The 21131-nt window shown below is 37.3% G+C and overlaps 3 protein-coding genes and 1 long non-coding RNA gene across 5 annotated transcripts; 2 read left to right on the plus strand and 2 right to left on the minus strand.

Annotated features, from left to right (window-relative positions):
* Positions 1-260: 260 nt before the first annotated feature.
* On the plus strand, positions 261-2185 carry LOC137730978 (glutaredoxin-C4). The gene is made up of 4 exons (XM_068470006.1): positions 261-540; positions 1202-1275; positions 1719-1817; positions 1919-2185. Exons 1-4 carry the CDS (start codon positions 368-370, stop codon positions 1996-1998), a joined length of 426 nt encoding a protein of 141 aa, XP_068326107.1. The 5' UTR covers positions 261-367; the 3' UTR covers positions 1999-2185.
* An 8872-nt stretch (positions 2186-11057) lies between these two features.
* On the minus strand, positions 11058-12940 carry LOC137732462 (uncharacterized). 2 transcript variants are annotated; one of them, XR_011068341.1, is made up of 3 exons: positions 12688-12940; positions 11790-11888; positions 11058-11417 (listed from the first exon to the last, which is right to left on the minus strand). It is a non-coding gene; the product is annotated as an uncharacterized lncRNA (long non-coding RNA). The 2 variants fall into 2 exon arrangements; XR_011068340.1 differs by having other exon boundaries at positions 11059-11417; positions 11814-11888.
* Positions 12941-18821: 5881 nt separating this feature from the next.
* On the plus strand, positions 18822-19963 carry LOC137730796 (homeobox-leucine zipper protein HAT22-like). Its single transcript, XM_068469768.1, has 3 exons — positions 18822-19169; positions 19480-19559; positions 19659-19963. Exons 1-3 carry the CDS (start codon positions 18822-18824, stop codon positions 19927-19929), a joined length of 699 nt encoding a protein of 232 aa, XP_068325869.1. The 3' UTR covers positions 19930-19963.
* Positions 19964-20421: 458 nt separating this feature from the next.
* On the minus strand, positions 20422-20862 carry LOC137732804 (uncharacterized). Its single transcript, XM_068472071.1, has one exon. It carries the CDS (start codon positions 20860-20862, stop codon positions 20422-20424), a length of 441 nt encoding a protein of 146 aa, XP_068328172.1.
* Between the last annotated feature and the right edge of the window lie 269 nt (positions 20863-21131).

The following is a 21131-nucleotide window of genomic DNA, read 5'->3' on the forward strand; positions in this document are numbered from 1 at the left end:
GAGTAAATTGAAGATAAAGGGATTAGAAAAACAAATGTTATCACTTAATACTATAATTTAAAGCTATTTTTTTTATTATTAATTAAGATATATTAGGTTCGATTTTAACGATAATTCATTTCGACGGCTTACCGCTAAAAGAATTGGTGGAATTGAATCCTTCAACTTCTGCGTTTGAGTCAATAGCACTCTATTTTGTTGTGAGGGCATTTAGGTCCATTCGCAATAAATTTGGTTAGAATTATAAGGTTAGTATTCTACATTTCCCGACGCCTACACCAAAGCGCAGTAGAAACCCGAGATCCCCGCCCGGAACGTAGACTTCCAAATAGTTCAGAAACAGCAGCGCGTGTGATCCCAACCATTAATGGCGTCGTGCAAGACTCTGCTATCAGCAACAGCAGCTCTAGTATTAGCGACGTCCCTCTTCTGGACATTGGCATCGTCATCGGCGTCGCCTAATTCGGCCGACTCCCTCGCCTTCATCAAGAAGACCATCTCTTCCAACAAGATCGCCATCTTCTCCAAGTCCTACTGCCCGTACGTCGTGCCACTCTCTTCCGTTCTTTTTTCACTAATTTCTTGTAACTTTGATTCAACATCTCATCTGTTTGATTTGAATTCAGCCCATTTACTATTTTGTTTAATTTTTCAGTTTTTATGTTTTGGAATTTGGGGTTGGGTTGAAATTTCGATTGATCCGAGTAGGATGAGGAGTTTTCGGTTTTGTTACCATTGATGAGTTTCTGGGTTTTGAAGAAATCGCCAATTGCAGAACTCCCAAGTTCAAATTGACGAATTCCCCTTCTCGTAGTTTATATTAGATTAGAATATCACCCAGGTCGAAGAGAAAGAAAAATGAACAATTAGAAGTTAATTTTGGTTTTTAGAGGTACATTTTATCGAAACATACTTCCCGTAGTTTAGATTAGATTAGAATATTGCTTGAATTTATGAGGAAAAAAAAAAATGAAATAACCAATTAGAAGTAATTTTGGATTTACACTTTGTTTTTTATTTAATTTTTCATCAGAAGCACAAGGACATACAGCAAATTTGGGTTTTTAGAGGGCAATTTCGTCAGAAGCACAAGGACATACTGCAAATTTTACTTTTTGTTGTCTTTTTTTGTGTAACGTATATATTGAATTCCTCCTCTTATTTTATTTTCTGATTTGCAATTTATTTGGCTTGTTTGCAGGTATTGCAGAAGGGCGAAAGCAGTTTTCAAAGAGTTGAACCAAGTACCGTATGTGGTTGAGCTTGACGAGAGAAGTATGTTTCATTTAGGCCTTACGGATTTTTTCACACAATGTGCATGAAAACATAGAAAGTAAGGAGCTTGTTGCTGAAATATGAGATTGGTGCAAATTAACTTTTGGGTTGAAATCAATCTCAAAATGGCTAAATGTGTTTCCGAGTTCTAGGGATGTGCATTAATTATTCAATCTTCTAAGTGCCCTATTAGCTTGCAACAAGTTCCAAATTTTGTTGTTAGGATTAGCTTTTCTGGATTGCTGAGTCGCAAATGTGATAGGGTTGCTTGAATTTGCTTTCAGGACAATAGTTTGCCTGTTAAGCAATTTGTTCAACAGCTTTGTGCTGTTTCGTTTGAAATTTGAAATTGCATATTAGCATATGTATGCCTGTACTATACTCAAGTGCAAGTTCCATTCCATTGTAAGTTGTTGATTGAAGATGGCAATGTGTCTTTTCAGTTGATGGTCGGGACATACAAGATGCTTTAAGTGAGCTTGTTGGGAGGCGTACTGTACCGCAGGTGTTCGTGAAGGGGACATACATTGGGGGCTCCGATGGTAACTGTTTTTCCTTTCAAAATCTTTTGTTCTCTTTATTTCTGGGAAACGTGATTACACCAAGAAAATTGCTAGTAGCTGATGAATGCTCTGTTTTCTAGATACGGTTGAAGCATACGAAAGTGGAGAACTGGCTAAGCTTCTCGGCATTGAGGTCAAGAAGCATAGGGATGATCTTTAAATTGAATCGTCAATGATTAAAAACTGGTAGCCAATTTCCGAGAAAAATTGAATGTAATGCTTTATAAGTAACTCCTTCCTTCAAATGTGCGCGCGCGCACATGTTATGGCATTCACTTTTGCATAATCTTGTACTTTATTTGGATTATTGTATTTTAGTAATTTAAAGGAGATTGCTTCATTTTTCATTTGTCGCTTGGATCTTAAGGTACTGATGAGGTTTGCAGAGACATGAAATACTAACAGAAGATGGTGGAATACAGTCAGTGAAAAACAAAAACTAGTTGTCCCTTTGTTGTATCCTCTGTTCCGATGGAGAAGCAGAACGATCGGTTATATGAAGCACCATGAACTTCGGTTGCCTTCTCTATAGCCTGAATTCCGCAATATCGCTGTCGTTGATGGCACTTGCAGTTTCTGTGTGCAGAACTTGATCTAAAAGCGTCACCAAACAGAATGAGCTAGTTATTGGTCTATAAAATCATGGGGTTCACAACACTTGGGTAACTGCAACACAAAATTAACTTGTTGAATTGTCAAGAAATCAACCCCCTTCTGGATCTGTTGAAGTTTAATTCTCTGGTGTTAGCATGGAATCAAAGTAGGTTGCCCATGTGTTGTGCCCAACATCACCCAATAGGTGTTATCCATGTGTAGGCTTAAATGACACCACAAGTGAGGGTGTATGTTGAGAGTGTAAATCCCACGTCGGGGAATTAATTGAAGGATCTTGAATGTGCTTATAAGAAGTTGGGTTACACATAATATTGCCAATTGGTCGTGTTTCAAGTTGGTATGATTTGATGTATTGGTGGTATATTCTCAATTTATATGTGATTTTTCTTAGTCAAAATTCTCTCTGTCTCTCTCTCTCTCTCCCCCTCTTATTTTGTGAATCTTACACTAAATATTTTCAGTTTCTTTTCACTTACATTTTGATATGATTGTCTTCTTCATCGATTGAAAAAAAATCTTGTTTGACTGCTTAAAATGATTATTGTTTGAAATGTCTTGTTCTGGAGGGTGAACAATGCATGTGGGCTGATCCACATTTGTGACCAAATCATATGGTGTCGATTAACAAGAAAGACAGACAAGTTTTTGACCCCAATGTCTATGGAAAAGATGATGCCCGGACATGCCTTGCTTAATAATATTGAAGCAGACTCATACAATTATAATACACACAGACAGACACATACATGTGCGTGCATATTATACTCCATGATTGTTGTTTGCTACCAGGCTAAGATGTGTGCTGGCTTATACTATAAGACAAAGCAAAGCACACAGTTACTGGAAATTATATTAGGTTTTCGAACTTTGAATCTAAATAATTACTATCAGAGTTCATCGCTGTTTCACGTGGAATATGGATTGAAGAAAGTGAAGTTGATTATCATTCTGTTTCTAATTTGCTGGTATGGGATGTGTGTACAACGTCTGGTCAAAGGTATAGTTTGAATCCACTTCAATATTCCTAATGTTTCAAATCTGTTACTAATATATTGGATCAAAGTGGAATGACATGATGATACAAAAGAAAGTTTTTACTTTTGGATTTCTTGAAAAATTACGAAGTTTCAAACGACATGATAAAAATTCTGCACTCGTTACTTCTGACATACTCTGGTTCTCATTGTGCAATACAGGTGGGAAGGAGTTGTTCGCGTTGCGCTCTTAGGTTGGAACCAGAACCAAAGAAAAGCTCATATTTCTTCCGAGTCTTCAACTGGAATTATTAATCATATATCTGTTAACTTGTAGGATGCTGCAATTGGGATGATCAGTGATTCTGATTCTACTACCTTGTGGACAGCTTGATTGGTTGCTACAATTTTTTTTTTTTTTTTTTTTTTTTTTTTTTGCAATCACATATCCATAATTGGCTTGATTTGAACCAAATAATCATTTCCTGTCGGCTGATTGACAAAGTTAATATAGAGTCACAGTTGTTGGTAGGGTTCCGGAGTGTGGAATTAGCAGTGCAGAAAAACAAAGATCCTTTCCAACGGATTGGATGGCTTGAGTTTCTTAACACGGAGGAGGAAAGCAGTCTGACTCCTGAGCAGATTATGTATTTGATGGGAATGAAAAACTTGTTGAGATTGTGCATTCAACATACAGACAAGGTGGAAGCTGCATTTCAGCAGCTAAGATCTAGGTTAGTGAGTGATATTTGAGGATGCAATAGTGAGGTATAAGGTACTGCTACAAAAATATAGAAAGGCCAGAAAGCAATATATGAATGGAGTGGTTTCACTGCATTGCGAATTATGAGTTATCTCACGTGTTCGCTACTCCCTATCTGTTCTTAAATTACAGCTAGTTCCGACAGAGTGAGCCCTTGATGGACAGGAATGAACCAGCTAGCTCTTTCAAAGTGGAGTCTGATTTCATCTGTTAATGATCCAGATTTATAGGTAATGTAGCCAGTTTACGGTTAAAGTGTCATGCTCTTCCATAACCTATGGCTCAAGGTACATCATAATTCACTTGTTGGCTTGGGTTTTATTCGTGTGAACAAACAGCTATGTAGGTAAAGAGAAATGATGAAAAGAAACATGAATTCCGCAACAATAGTAACGACAACTCTAATCAAGAGTTCCTTCATGACACATATAAGTACATCATATCTGCATAACTCTCAATCAAGAAGGTTCAGTAATGATCTATGGTGTGGGATGTCTAGGTGTTGGATTTGGATGAGTGGTCACTCCATGGTAATCGATGTGATAAACAAGCTCGTCTAAATCACTCTTGCTGTTTGAAAAGTGGATTACTACTGGAATTTCTTGGAACTTCGATGTTTCTGACTCTCCGTCTCCATCAACGACCTGCATGTAACACAACCCCAGTGATGATTTTGGATAAAAGTAGAAGACAAACACAATCATCTACTAAAAAAGAACTTAAAAAAAGTTGTCGTAATAGAATCAGATAGTTTCAGCATACAAATTTGAAAATAAAAATACTATGTTTTCTGTCACTGAGCGGACTGTTCGGGGACTGAACACTATGATTATCAACTCATGCATTGTGTTCAAAGAAAATAAGCTTGAGCAGGATTCATTTTTCAAGTGGAATTTGGTCAGTGTGAGAACTGGGAACAGATCTATTTTGGACCCTATATGAAAATAGTTGAAGTCCCATCACGAAAAACTTCATGAATTGCACGAAAACTTGGAATAAAAACATTATGCATCATATAAAAAAAACCTACCTTGAACTTTTGATACTTAACCTTGTTGTTGGTCAATGACATGCTTAATTTTCTCATGGGTCGTCTTCCTGGGGGAGAAGTCCGTGAAGCGGTACTGATCTTGTGGGAAGAAAGACAGAGAACTGTTACAAGGAAGCATAAGAAAACGATGTACACGGATTTCATCGTTTATGCAGCTGAATGATAAGCTTCATATACTTGCGGAGCGAAAAGTTGGAGAACGAATATAGATATATATTGTGTGAGAGAGTGTGTGTGTGTGTGGGTGTGTGAGAGATAGAGGGAGAGAGAATTATTGATTAAGGGACTGAGAAACATGTCTCAGCCCATGCTTGTGATTCTGTTGTTTATGAAATGGCGTAGACAGGTGTGTCCCATGCTGTTTCCTAATATACACTCTTTGAAGACTCACTTGTGGCCTAAGAGCAATTCCAGTGGAGAGAAGAAAGGCAAAGGTAAGGGCTGCCAAATTGCCCAAAACTCTAGCCACTTAGTACTACAGTCTAGCGGTATTTCTCTTCACTTGTAAGTGAAAGATCTTAAGTTCGATTCTTGCCAAAAGTAAATTTGAACCACATTATTGCTAGCTTGTTATGAAGCTTAGTCCACCCCCTCACCCCTTAATGTGGATAATATCGTTTGTTCAAAAAGAAAAAAAAAACCACTTAGTACTACGGTCAAGTTACTTTCCTCTCCACTTGTAAATGAGAGTTTTTAGGTTCGATTCTCCCCAAAGGCAAATTTGAACCACATTAGTGCTAGTCTATTGTGATGTGAGGCTAAGCTCACCCCCTCTGTAGATAATATGGTTTGTTCAAAAAAAAAAGAAAAAAAAAATATGCCCAAAATTCTGAAGGGTTGCTCCAACAGCCTAAAAAATAGGGGGCGATTCGTGGGCTTCATGTCACATCCCGGCCCGGGCCCCCACCACATTCCGGGTCCGTTCCACCACCGTAGCACGATATTGTCCGCTTTGGGTTTACCATTCCCTCACGGTTTTGTTTTTGGGAACTCACGAGCAACTTCCCAGTGGGTCACCCATCATGAGATTGCTCTTGTGTGCTACTTGCTTAACTTCGGAGTTCCCATGGAACCCGAAGCCAGTGAGCTCCCAAAAGGCCTCGTGTTAGGTAGGGATGAGAATATACATTTAAGGATCACTCTCCTGGGTGATGCGGGATGTCACAATCCACCCCCCTTAGGGGCCCGACGTCCTCGTCGGCACACCACGACCAGGGTTAGGCTCTGATACCAAATTGTCACATCCCTGCCCGGACGGGACCACTTCCCGGGCCCGCTCTACCACCGTAGCACGATATTGTCCGCTTTGGGCCCCAACCACGCCCTCACGGTTTTGTTTCTGGGAACTCACACGAGAACTTCCTGATGGGTCACCCATCATGGGATTGCTCTCGCGTGCTACTCGCTTAACTTCGGAGTTCCTATGGAACCCGAAGCCAGTGAGCTCCTAAAAGGCCTCGTGCTAGGTAGGGATGAGAATATACATTTAAGGATCACTCCCCTGGGTGATGCAGGATGTCACACTTCACCAAGTTCGTTGTGCAGCCAACGTTTACAAGGGTTTGCTCCTGCTGATGTTGCACAACGTCAGCATGACATCAGCTAGTGGATGGCGGGCCCCGAGACAAATAAAAGCAGATAGAGTCCAATGACTCTCTAAACCGCTTAACATAGACTATTGGATTTTCAACAGTCTGATGGTCAGGACCGTTGTATTTTCAGTGGTAAAAAAATTGAACACTTTACTGTTGTGCCACTTCACACAACTAGGTGCGTCTGATTTCCAAATAGTATGGAAATCAACGGCGAAGATTAATCCAATGGTAAAAAAAATAAAAAAATAAAAAAATATACCAAATATTTTTTGTAATTCTATAAATACCTAACCATCTTCTTCATTCCCCATACCACACTACAATTCAATATTTATTTTTACTACAATCTCCTATATTTGTTTTCCACTTTCTAAATCCTTTTGTTAAAAAAAAAAAAAAAGAGTGAGAAGGCAAATTGGTTGATTGGAGAAGACATTGCTTTGTTTGAGACTCGGGTGCTGATTAGTCATGACCCGGTCACGGGAAATGAGAGGAGGGTGCAACATGTAGAAGAAGATTCATTTACAAGGCACGAATGTTAGAACAATGTGAAGCATATTCCAAAGTACAAAGTTCTTCCTACTGGTCTAGAAGTTGTGTTGAACGACACTCCTTTACATGAATCAACTACCAAAGAGTCACCATTGAAGCCCCAATTGAATCGGTCGCACTGACCCAAGAGATCCCGAGGCAAGAAGGCTGCTAAGAAAAGAGCTACAAGAGGGAGGCGTTCGAATAATGATTATTCGAAATTAGTTGACAAATTGGCTCGCCAACATGCACTGACTATAGAGCAAGAAAGTTTATCCTATGAGCAAGAATAAGCTAGAGATAAAGTAAATGTGAGAGAAAGGGAGTTAAATATGCAAGAAAGGCAAGAGGAGAAGGATGGAGTGGAACTGCTCTAATAATTTGTAACAGGAAGGTAAAGTCCATTTCGCCCCCTCTTGTGTTGCAGAGCAGGTAAAGAGAAGAAACTGAAATTCACGTTTACGTTTCATGTCAAACAAAGCCATTCACGCTTGAATCATTATCCATGTTTTGTCCTCACCAATAACTTCCTTATTTTGGTCATGTCACTCTTTGGCTGCTTTCCCCCACTCTCACTCTCACTCTCTCTCTCCAATATTTCGATGTTGAAGGCATCTTTCATTCAAGATGCAATCTGTGATGATGGCATTATTGTCAAATGCAATCCCTGGCCCTTGTTGTCGGCTTCATATTTACAGTCATGTTTTTCATTTTTCAAAAATTCAGGACCCACTTGATTGCTATTTAGTTTTTTTGTTTTTGTTTTTCACCTTTTTATGCTTGATATATGAAGAAAGTACATAGAAAAAGAAGGGATGAAGATGGGTGATTAGAGAAGGCAACAAACAACTAAGTATCAATTGGAAATAAAATTTTTAATTTGAAAACAACTTAAAATAATTTTGGTTTTTAGTTTTCATTTTGTGTCTTCCTCTTCTTATCTATTATCCTTTATATATTTTCCACTATATATAGGGGTGTGATATCCACACACTCCATTTTGCTTCTTACACACCTTTTCAATTTTTAGCCGTCAGATTAAATGAATTGAAAAAGATCAACGAACAGAAATTATCAAGGGTGTGTGAGAAGTAAAATGAGGTGTGTGGATAACATACCCCTATATATATCCTTCCTCTACGACTCGTCTAAACCCCTCATTTCTTCCGTATGTTATCCCTCTATCTCTAAGATAAACATAAAAACAAAAAAAAATAAAAAACGAAATAGTTATCAAATAGATCGTACAAAAATTGAGTGTTCAACGGTTTTTTACTGCACGCAAATTGTAGACCGCAACACGAGATCATGAAAAGATGTTTGAGAGACTGATGAGAGTGTTCAAGGCTATGAAACGTTTTTTACTGCATGGGTTTTTTTTATGGTGGTCTTCCATAATTGTCAATCCACGAGTGATGAGGGTCAACTCAGTAGTGGTTAAGGAAAAATGGGTCGGGAATGGTTATGAGGAGAATATTGATCTGCGTATTTGAAGAATTTTCCTCTTTAAATTAATGCATAGTCCTTGTGACGTTACTAATTTATTACATGTTTGTCATTTGTTCATTAAATGTTTGTTATGTGTTCAAAATCGACTTAACTATTTAATAGATGTTTATCACATTACTACATTTTACAATTACCACGCAAAGAAGAATTTCGTCACCCAAAAAATTGCACGAATGCACGAATGCACGACGAATGCTTCATCGCACAAGGCTTGTGAAGTTAGGGTTTGCACGATGAAGACACAGATCTTCGTCACGCAAACACTTTTGCTCAATGAAAATGATATTTATCACACTAAGTTTTAAGGGACGAAGACCTTCATGGCGCAAGATTTACAAACACGAAGGATTGTATGTCACACTAAATTTTAAGGAACGAAGTGATTCGTGGTGCAGGATTTAGAATCATGAAATATGTTGTCGACTTGAAGTAATGGCGACGAAAGCATTTCCCTAGGTAGGTATTTGCGCAACGAATATTGTTGTTGTGTAAACATTAGCGCAAGGACATTTTTTTCATTTTTGTTCAGAAAATTAAAAATTATTAAACTGTAGGTAATTTGTCGTTGATTGTTTTGTGTGGCGAATCATTTCATTTCCTTTACTTTAGGTACTGTTTGGTACGTGGAACAGAACGGAGCATAGTGGGACGAGGTGTTCCATCCCATGTTTGGTGTGCCCAAAAACCGTGGAACACACTGTCCCACGGGACGAAATTTAACTGATTTTTCGTTCCGCCTCCCCCTGGAACGACTCATTCTACGCCTGTGGAACACAAAATTTTAGCATTTTAAGACAAAAATGCCCCTTATCTTTTTCAATATTTACACCATCCAAATTGCAGAACAAAACCCTATCGCCTTCTTTCCCTCTTCTCTGCCGCTTGCATCTCCCAGGTATCTCGCAACCTTCCTCCTCATCCTCTCCCGTAGCCTCTCTTTTCTCTTCCTGAAGGAGTGGAACTCTAAGCTCTGCATCTCCAAGTTCGATCTCTGCATCCAATTCCAATCTCATTTTTTTTTTTTCACAATATTATATGATCCTCTGCAATTGATAATCTGGTTCTAATCTGCCATCTTCTCCTTAAACCCTAGGTTTTGCTCTCAAAGTTTTGATCTTTACATTTTTCTGCTGTAACTTTTTTTGGGTTTTGGTTTTTAAGGGGCTTGAAGGTTGATTTGTTTGATTTTGAGGTAGTTCCTGATGATTTCATTGGATGATATGATATAATGAATGATCTAGTTTGGTTTGGATTCATAATCTAGGGTTTTGAATTGGGATTAATTGTTCAAGTAATTTTTAATTCTGCTGATTGTCTGTTTTCTAGTGTTTCTGTGTAATTAGCTTCCGTTTATGTTGCTAGGAAACTGCTCAAATTAATAAATCATTTTAATTTGATTTTTGTGTTGTGATTTGATCAGGTTCCAGTTTAGTAATGACTAATGAGCTTTTGCTTTGTTAAACTAATGAAATAGTCTTCATTTTTTTTGAAATTTTGATTCGTTGGACTAATTGGGTTTTCTTTGTGTGTTTATTGTGCGAAGTGTTGGATAATGTTTGATTAACTCTGGTATTTTGTTTCCATTTAGTTTTTCCTGTGGAAGAGTGAGGGCATTTACTATTGATTTGGAATTGAAGAAGTAAACGTTAAACCTTTCCATGGTGTTGAATTTCAAACCTCTAGCATCTGCCCGAAGAATTTCATTATCTTCGACCAGACTGATCATCGAAGTCAGATTGTGTTCAATCCTGAACTTGCCCACAAAATTACTGGTCCTGCCTTTAACCTCTATGCAGCTTACATCCAAGACAATCTGGGACTGATAGCTTGTTGAAAGTTTTCTGGTTTTTAATTAATTGGGGTTTTCTAGTGCTTATTGTAAGGCATATGATGCATGGGTAAGTTAGTCATTTAATCTTTTGGTTCTGTTCCATCCAGCGTGTACCAAACGCAAGAATGGAACAACTGTCCCGTTCCGTCCTGCGCGTACCAAACATAACACGGAATTTACATTCAAACTTTCATAGATAGCCCTATTAAAAATCGTACGAAATCTACAAACAATCAGATTGAGATACAGAAGCCTAATTTATGCTTGCCCTCTTCACTTTGAACTCCCCTGCATATTTTACACAAAGTATAGATTACATTAAATTAAAACATCCAACAAAATTTAATCACAAATTTCATCTGGGTAATTATCAAAATCGAAAAAGGAGATTAAAAGTGTCAAAGAAAAGAATTAGGAGAAGAGTTGTTAATTAAAAACTAAACATTTGAAAAAGGTGATTAAATTTGTTCCTTCTCAGTTGGCCCCTGAAACCAACCATTCCATATTAATTATAACAAATTAATACGAAAGCTAGTAATTTAATTACAAAGTTCATCGTATATAAATTTCCTCATACTAATATCTAGTAAAAATTCAATCCCAATAATAAATTGGTACATATGAAATAAAATTTTCAGTTTATTTATACAGAGACATGGAGAGGATGCATGTTTGGTGCTTACATGATCATAGTCATCCCAATCACAGTGCTGCAGAATAAATCACCCAAAGTTAGAAAAAGTAGGCAGGAAAAACATTCAAGTTGCAACTTAATCACTGGGAATATGTCAATTGTGTCCAGTTATTTGATCACAGGACAGGGGATTCGAACTTGAGGCTTATTCCCACATTAGGAAGAGAACAATATGAGAATATCACGGGATGGAACACACCAAGCACAACATTAGGAAGAGAATAACATGAGGCTTATTCCAAAATAACCTTTTATAATTGTCAACTTCAGTGTGATTTCCACTCCACAACACGAAATGAATTGTACGCGATGAGCATTAGAATGCAAATAAATAGATCAACAGAGACATCAATAAAAGAGTAGTGAGTTCAATTTCGTGCTCTGTTACCTTTGCAAGCCCAGAGAGACCAACCTGAGGTTCTTTGAAAACTTTCCAAATGTCCGACAGCATTTCATGTTGTTTGAAACATCCATATGAATGAGCCAACTGCTTCACATCACATTGAAAGTGAGCACATATAAGAGAAAATTTAAAAAAAATCACACATATTGATAATTTGATATCAAACCAGATAATCATAAGACAAGTGCAACAAATAACTAACTTATGCTAAGAGCCCAATACAAAACACCAAATTGCAGTGGAAAAGCCAAACCTGCAAAAGGTATTCAATGACAAAAAAAGCATTGAAATCTGCAAAAGCACTTTCTGCTTTCAACATGAACTGGAAGTTGCAATGCCATCTATGAAGCGTTTGATACTCATATTCAAGGGTCCAAAATGAATTAACTACTAAGATACAGATCTTATGGGGATAATTTTCCAACATGAAAACTTAGGGCTTCTAATTGAACATGATTAAGCTAGTTAAAGTTAAAGAGATTATCATAATTCATTCAAATCATTTAGTCCACAATCAAAAGAGCAAACCCTCCATAGATTTTTAGGCAACAATCAATCATAAATAAAATTAAGAGGAAACCAAATAAAACAAATTGGAAATTTTTAAGAACCAAAAACTCTGCAATCAAACAAAATATAATATCCACAAGAGTTCAGAGAGAGAGAGAGAAAGAGGAGAGTTTTGTTTTTTGGGGGGTGGGGATTCTTACCATCCTTCAAGCCAACCAGAACTTTCAGATAAAATCACACAAAAAAAACCCAAAAATTTGTTCACAACCTAGAAATTTAAAGGAAAAAAATCTATGAAAACTTAACTAAAACCCAATTATATTGAAAAAAAAATTTGAAGCATATCTTTACATGCAATAGATGCAGAAGGTACCTTAAGTACTGAGGAATAGTTTGAGGTGAACCTCGACGCCGATCTTCACCGGAATAGTCGCAAAAACGTGGGAAAACTCTGAGGAGGTTTTGAAAATCCTCGTTGAAACCATAACAAATCGAGGCATGCAACGGGTGGCTCTTGTTCCTGAGATGAAAGGGAGACGATAGGTAAAACGATGAGGTCTGATTCGACGGCTTTCGAACGGAAATAGCTCGCCGTCGTCGTCCTCCGAGTCACAGGGAGAAGAGCAAGAGAGAAAGATAGAAGGGAAGAACTAAATAAATAAAGTGTATATATATTTTCCCGGATAGTGGCAGAGAAGTAATAATCCAAACTTAACAGGGTTAAAATCACACTGTAATAATCCACATCTCACCCAAACTCTCCTCTCTCACCACGTGTCCTCATTTCCTATCTCTCGGACACTCTCTTGCCTGAGGTTTTCTCGTTCCCCTCTCTATTAGCTCTTTCTCCGTCGCTCACCCTCCTTCTCTGGGAATCACATAGCACCACCATCACACCCCCATCGCCATTCCGGCGAGCACCACCTTCACGAACTCTTTCCATGGCAATCGATGACGGACTCACACACCCAAAAGCCCTGGACGTGGCCACTCTCTTCCTCTTTTCTCTCTCTGCATAGTGGCACCACCACTGTTCAAAAGTTTCTTTAGTGATTTCTCGCCATTCCTGGCAAAGGTAAGCTTCGAAAACTCTTCAAATCTTCGTAGATCGTGTTTAGGAGTACAATTAGGACATGTTTGCGATGCTTTGGTGTTGTTTGGACGCAGAGATAGCTCAAGAAAAGTCTCCCCAATTTTTCGATGAAGGACTCGTGGTATAACTCGAATCCCCTACCTTCCTAACTTCATTCTGGTATTTAAATGGTGAGTTTTGGTTGAGATTCGAAGCTAAACGAAGTCGGGAAAGTTTTCTGACCAAAATGCCCAGAAACCAATCTTCTTCTTCGTTGGGTCCGGCAGGTGCAACCTACAAGCCTAAACTGGTTAACCTGAACCGATACAAAAGAAAAAGGATCCGAACCGGCTAACCCGGACTTATTTAGGAATCTGGAGGAATATTCTGTTAACTTCCTGTTGATTGTTAGTTGACTTGTGTTGACTTTTTCAAAATTTTCTTGAAAACCTTTCTACGCTAATTTCGATGCCTCGAGTCCTTTTTTGGCATTCATTTAATGAAATTCCAAAGTTTTAATGTAGTTGATCAGCTTGGTGGCTCGGTTAACTTTTTGGTTGATCGTTGATTTTTACGAAAATTGCTTGGGACCCTTCTTAGTGTATTTCAACGCCCTAATTCCAAAATCCGTGCTTTTTTTTTTTTTTTTTTTTCCAAATTTAATCAGTTTAATTGAGTTTTACTAATGGGTCCCAATATTATACTTAGGTGCGATTACTATCGAAGACTCTGGCTTTCCTAGTTCGAACGGTTGCGACCTCGTAAGTATCTATGAGTGGGTGTTGTCTTTTATATGGTATATATATTCATTTAGTTTCCATACATATTAATAATGCATTTTCTACGTGATGCCATAATTAAACTAACGTTTATAAGCAATGTCATAATGATGAGATTTATGAGATCATTATAAATTCTATGGGATGCCTTAATTATATTTACAATCGTTGAATAGTATTATGTCGACTTGAATTATCGCTTTACCGTTGCATGATCATATTTACGTTATCTATTCATCGTGTGCTACACTGGTGGTAGTACTCATCTGGGCTAGGGCTAGGCTTCACGTGTATGTTCACATCACATGGTAGACTCACTTTGGATCCATTGTAGGTGCCAGTTCTATCATAGATTGCTATAGGCAATTAGGACTCGTATGTGATGCACATAGTGCTAGTCTTCACGTGATTGTAGTACTAGAGCGTAAATCATTGTTACACTCAGTCATGTTCATGTCGCAATATCTTTGCATGAACTTGTGTATCAACATATGTTGATGAGCACTCGATATGATATGTTGTTTATGAGAGATATTGTAATTATTAGACGTTATGTGTTTATTTATGAATTATTGTGAAATATTGCATTCTTAACATATTGTTGGCTACGGTAAGTATTTTCATATTATACATAGTATGTTATATTTAGAAACTATACTTATTTTACAGTGAGGGGTTATTAAAAGGTTTTACAAAGCTTTATTTTTAGGCCCACTCACCCTTGTTTTTCGCCCCTTCAAGTTTTAGTAGCAAAGATTTTGTGTCAACGAGGATTCTTGGCAAATGTTGGTATAAGAGAGTACATTTGATGGTATATTTTTTATCCTACTTTTGATGTACTTTACTTATGCTCTGACATTATGTGTGAATTGGATTCAATTCAACTCACATGCGCACTCTTGCGTTTAGTCACTTTTAGGCTTAAATTTATTCGTATTTCCCACATCACTACACTATATGGCTTCATCAACTTTATGTTGTCGGCCATCACAGCTCGATTCGGAGTCCAGATGAACATTCTGGGTCTGGGTGTGTCACAATGCCCTGATAAACCTTCTCTGGCCTACAACCAAGGCTCTGATCAAGGTGTCCGTCATGATGTGAAGACCCACATCTTGGGCAAGAACGACAGCCTCGATCGAGATGTCTGGGGAAGCTGCGAAGTTGCCTTAAACTTACATGGAGCTGCTCCGTCAATCTCAAGAAACTTTGATCCCGCGTGCAATTTAAAGAATGTTAACAAATATGTTATTAGTTGTTTAATAGAGATTAAAATGTATTAAATTTTAAAATAAATATGTGCTTACCTAACGTCACTCCTCTATCCTATAGGAGAAGCATCGCGAGCCGGAATGGTGGATAAGTTTCTTCTTCGACCTATTTATGGCTTTGGCCTTCTCTCTTTTTTGTTAAACAAAGGAAGTACGTATTAGTGCATATATTAAAAAAATTTATTGAAATAAAATTAAAATATTATTGAAATATTACTAAGTATTATTAAAGTATAATAATATATATTTTATTTACGAGGTATGTTTCGTCCTGAAGATGGCCATAGCGCCACGTCCAATCTTCAGGGCAGTTCACCAACTCCTGGGGGCACCTAGCTGCTAGAGCAATATTTGGATCCTCCTATTTCTCATAATGCTTGTGGAGGTCGCTATTCTGCTGAGTGGACTTGCCGGAGAACATCTTGTATATATACTTGGTCTTATCAATATTGAGGCCCTGAAGATCATAGTGATGCTGCCAATTTCAAAAATATTAAACAAGTAATTTTTTTTTCTTTTTAACTACTTTATTAAAAATTAATAATAGAAGTTGAAAACACTAACCGATAACTCATGAAGAACCACGACCTTGATCTTAGCCGGGCCAGCTCTTCAAGACTCTCACTAGAGGAGGCAATGTCTCGTAACAACCGAGCCAATGTTGTACACCAAGGTAGCAATTGTTGGAACCAAATGTGTGCATCACCTCAGATGGTGTAGGTACAAATCAGAGTAACCTAGAAAACAGAGAACAATTATGAGCAAGCATAAGAAGGAGGGGAATGTGCTGGCCAAAGACTCTTCGACGTTTAACTTAGTAAGCAAGTTTTAGATTCAAGCAGTAGGCAAGAGAATTAGAGTACAAAGATAACATTATTAGAGACGAACCCTAGATGGGTGTATTTATACCAACCGAGAGAGAGAGAGAGAGAGAGAGAGACTTTTTTTTTAGGATGGAATCCTTGTTCTAAGTTGGAAGGACCCTAGAGGATATTTTGAAGTAGATATTGTACCCTCTTATGAGTTGTGATTAATTACAGCACACGCCAATTCCTAGATTCTTGGAACTCTAACACTTATAGGGGATTTGGATGACTTTATATTGGATGAGATCCTCTGTCTTGAAAAATAAGTATAATCATTCTAGCGAAGTCGCTCGGACTTTGCTTATTGCCTCGGAACAAGGTAATAGTGGCACAACTGCTCCGTTTGATCCAGCTGAGGTAACTGTATTCCGATCAACTTTATTGCAACCTTGAAAAATCGTGTTCTCACAAATATCATAAAAAATTAAACTTAAGTACTACACGTCTAACGTTTTTAGACAGAAATATGCTAATTAGTAGATAAAATAGCCAACCCATTGAATCTTTTTTGTGACATAGTTGATCGAAGATAAGATTGAACTTTAATTTCGGAAAACTTCATTCTGCAGAGTCAAATGTAAATTGCACATTTAACAAAACTCTATTAACAAAGACTCAAAGACTTAAAGACTCAAATCCTGTAAACTTCTTATTTGGACATACACGTTTTATAATATTAATTTAGATATATATAATAACATAAAAGTTGGGGAAGCGGCCCACCTACTCCGGCTACCCTCAAGACCGACCCTAATAAGTGCTAATGTTTTTAACTAACTGTGCTACAAACCTCTTACCCACCTACTTATTTTTTTCAGAGTCTTGAATGTATTAATTTTTAAATGTGGAGAGTGATGAGTGATAATGAAGTTGCAATAATGCCAATGGGATGGTATTGGAGGCAAGAATATGCTCGCACTGATAAGATTTACTTTTATAGAGAGGTTGTCAACTAGGGGATCATTTTTGTGTGTCTAATGACATTTTGATTAGTACATACTATATGGCATGCATCTGTCGAGATAATGATTAATGATATTACCATTTACAAAGTGTACATCACAATCACAATTATTTAATGAGTAACCCTAGTTAGTACATATACAGTCCGTCCCTAGCTAACTGGATATCATCATAATTTTAAAAGTTAGGCTCATTGGCGCATCCCTAATTTCACAGAATACTGCTTGCTGCGTGTAGATCCGTGACCACGTGAAAGAAAGGCCCTTCCCAGTTGTATTCCGCCATTAACTAATGCCGCACTTTTCTGTTGGAATGGCTAACCATGTTTAAGATTATTGTATATATATCTACAGACATCTTTCTTTCATGTTAGAAAATACATCAACAGTAAGAGGCAATATTTGATTTTCTTCACCATCATCATTTCATCTTTATCATGCAATTATGCATTTTTTTATAAGATCTTCAAAAATAATTGAATAAAAAACGCATATTACATGATAAGATGATGAAAGAATAGGAATATAAAATTTAAATGGTTAAAACTATTGCATTACATTACAGGATAGCCCATAACAAGAAAGTCATGATCCGATATTGTATTTCAGGAGGATGTTCAGACTCTAAGAAATGTGCGATGTCCTCCTATAAGCAATGTAGTTCAATGACGAAGATTTAGAATGAATTAAATCATAAAGGACTCTTTTTCTGTTTACGATTGGTTTTAGGGTGTAGGGTTCATGAAGAAATTATAAATTTTGTTTAGACTTGAAAGTAAAAGATGAATTACTTAGAAACCTTATTTATTTTATTCCCCACCAACATAGTGAGATTATAAGAAATAAATTTCCTTCATATTAATCGCCACAAAATAAAAATTTATTTATTCCTTCATTTTAATACATCTTAAATTCTATGAGTTACATAATTTATACTAATTCTAAATACCAAACGAGCCTTGGATGTCATTTTCAAACATCCTCCTTGCAGTGAGTCAGTTAACCAAAACAAAGGTGACATAGTGATGGTAATTAAATTGCTAAACGATTTTTTATTCAATTGATTTTTTCTTTTAAATCCGTGGAAAGATGCTTTCACTTTTCACTGTTTGAGAGGTTCCATAGTTGAACAAAATTCTGCAAATTATTGGATATGAATTCTTTTTGTTTGTTTTTTAAGAGTGGACGTAGATATTGTTGTTCCGAGGAAAAGTCAACTTTGTGGAAGAGAAAAAAAAAAGCTCAAAAAAAATCATTAAGCCATGGAATTCCTGTAGTCAAACATATGGCATTGAAGGAGGTTTGGGTTTCCTAATAGGAGTCAAACTTTTAACGCCTTCCTTTACTCTTTCTTCCATTATATACTCTACTTTGCATTAGTACATTAAAACGGGTCATTTGGTGTAAGTAATTCCTCAATCAAAATTATTATTAGGACTAATAACTGATTGAAATTCAACTCCCATAATAAAATCTCTATCAAATATCCCTTTATTCCCCCTCCCATTTCACAATTATATTCATCTCTCCCTCTCTCTCTCTCTCTCTCTCTCAAAAATGGGTGATGTTGAAGAAGCATGCAACACAAAGCTCCAACTAGGGCTTGGTGTGTGTGAATATGCTTCAAGGCAAGAGAAGAAGGATAATCCTCTGGTTTGCTTGGACCTATCATTTGCGCTTTGCCCGAAACAGGAGGTTCCTAATTTGGACGATCACATTCCAAATGGATCAAGCGTGAGGACCATGGATGAAGATGAAGAGAGTTATGAGAGAAGCATCGATCACACCAATAACAAGGGTGTTATCATGAACAACAAAAATGGTGTGAGAAAGAAGCTGAGGCTCACAAAAGAGCAGTCCACCTTGTTGGAAGAGAGCTTCAACCGGCATAACACCCTTAATCAGGTACGTATTAAACTTTCATCTGATATAACCATATTCTATTTTAGATATAAACGATATTCTATTTTAAATTTATATAAAAACTATAAGAAAGGGGATTTGAACTCAAGTGCATAAGGGGGAGCTGTTCTATTTTAATTTTATTTTCAAAACTTCGTCATGAAGATTGGTTCATCAGCATAGCATAAGGGTTAATGAAAACGATAAAGAAAATAGATTGAAGGCTTGCTTTGTCAAGAACTGTTATTATATATTTAATTTCTTAATATTATTATTAGTTTGTTCAATTTATATTTTCAACCAAAATTTGTAGGTCCAGAAACAGTCACTTGCTGAGCAATTAAATCTGAAGCCAAGACAAGTTGAAGTTTGGTTTCAGAACAGAAGAGCAAGGTGACTCATAAATAGAAATTATTCTCGTATCAAACAATTTGACATGTTATATATGTTCTCAAAAGGCAACGCCCATTAACTGATGTCTATGCATCACAGGACAAAGTTGAAGCAAACAGAAGTAGACTGTGAGTTCTTAAAGAAATGTTGTGAAAGTCTAAGTGATGAGAATCGAAGGTTGAAGAAAGAGTTGCAGGAGTTGAAATCATTAAATGCGAACGGAACATCACCATTGTACATTCAGATTCCAAAGGCTACAATGCCTCCGGTGTGCCCATCTTGTGAGAAAATGGTAAAAGCTCATGAAAATAACCCAGCTGCTGCAAAGAATGCAGAAGATCTCAATGTGGTCCGAAAGAGTAGTAATTAATAAATTGCAGGGCGGCTTTGACGGTACAAATTAACTAGAGAGATTGCATGGTATAACTTCATAGCTATAACCACAGCCAATATATATAGGTGCAACAAGTAATGAATTACAATGAGTGGTCCAAGTGTTGTACTAATTATAGAAAAGAATAAGCTAGAAATTAAAGAAGAATTAATGTTAAACTATCATAACTTTTGCTTGTTTGGAAATGCTTCTTTAAAAGCACTTCTATTATAAACACCTATGAGGATCCCAGGGATTCTCAAATCACATTTGTTCATCGTACATCGTGCGGTCATAAATCATTGTAATTTTTTATTTTTTTGAAGCAAAGGTACGATATTCATTAAGTAAATCAGAATACGTACAAACCAAGGATAGTGTGCATATTGAGTCTCGATAAAAACCTTGATGGGGATTTCAACCCGGTTGAAGGAAACGAGCGTCTAGCACAACAATAGACCTATCCTCAAATGAACAATAGATATGAGTTTACAATCCCTCCTCTAAAAGAATATCCCAGATCAAATCCGGAGGCTCCTCAGACCATAATGCCTCATGAGCACTAGTAATCCCCATACGAGCAAGCTGATGCGCCGTCGAATTACCTTCCCGCTGGATATGACTAACCAACACAATCGACCACTCCGTAATAAAACAGCGCAAATCATTTATACTAGGGCCGAACTTTGAATAATCATCCTTTTGGCCTTTCATGGCTGCCAGCACCAAACTAGCATCTCCTTCAAAATGAATCTTCACCTCCATCATACCTAGAATCTTCGTCAGCAAAACAGCTCGTCGAGCTGCAATGAATTCAACGTGCAAAGCCCAACATGACCCCTCAATCAGACTTGCAACAGGGGCAACAAATTCACCCAAATGGTTACAGATCACCACCCTAAACTTCCCTAGTTCCTGTTTTGACTTCATGCTCCATCAAAATTGTACTTAACCCAACCCTTTGTAGGTCTCATCCACGTCTGAGTTTCTCAGATAAACTTCTTATTTGCTATCTTGTGCCATTTATGGAACTTCTGCATCTAACCCTCGGCTTTGAGCACAATCTCGAGTGGAGGCAACGACTTGCCGTTCCAGAGTACCTCATTTCTATGCTTCCACAAGGTCCAAATCAACATTAAACATATTTCAAAACCTGAAGTAGGACACTGTAACTGTAGATTGGCTAACCAATGCATAAA

The sequence above is a fragment of the Pyrus communis genome, chromosome 4 (genome assembly GCF_963583255.1).
Source record: "Pyrus communis chromosome 4, drPyrComm1.1, whole genome shotgun sequence".
Taxonomy (NCBI): Eukaryota; Viridiplantae; Streptophyta; class Magnoliopsida; order Rosales; family Rosaceae; genus Pyrus; species Pyrus communis.

What these genes read in the sequence shown, in the direction of transcription:
- LOC137730978 (XM_068470006.1), top strand. Translation starts at nt 368, where the DNA reads ATGGCGTCGTGCAAGACTCTGCTATCAGCAACAGCAGCTCTAGTATTA. An exon ending in TTCTCCAAGTCCTACTGCCC is followed by an intron (nt 541 to 1,201) that starts GTACGTCGTGCC and finishes GCTTGTTTGCAG; the next exon opens with GTATTGCAGAAGGGCGAAAG. An exon ending in ATACATTGGGGGCTCCGATG is followed by an intron (nt 1,818 to 1,918) that starts GTAACTGTTTTT and finishes TCTGTTTTCTAG; the next exon opens with ATACGGTTGAAGCATACGAA.
- LOC137730796 (XM_068469768.1), top strand. Translation starts at nt 18,822, where the DNA reads ATGGGTGATGTTGAAGAAGCATGCAACACAAAGCTCCAACTAGGGCTT. An exon ending in GGCATAACACCCTTAATCAG is followed by an intron (nt 19,170 to 19,479) that starts GTACGTATTAAA and finishes CAAAATTTGTAG; the next exon opens with GTCCAGAAACAGTCACTTGC. An exon ending in TTTCAGAACAGAAGAGCAAG is followed by an intron (nt 19,560 to 19,658) that starts GTGACTCATAAA and finishes TATGCATCACAG; the next exon opens with GACAAAGTTGAAGCAAACAG.
- LOC137732804 (XM_068472071.1), bottom strand. Translation starts at nt 20,862, where the DNA reads ATGAAGTCAAAACAGGAACTAGGGAAGTTTAGGGTGGTGATCTGTAAC.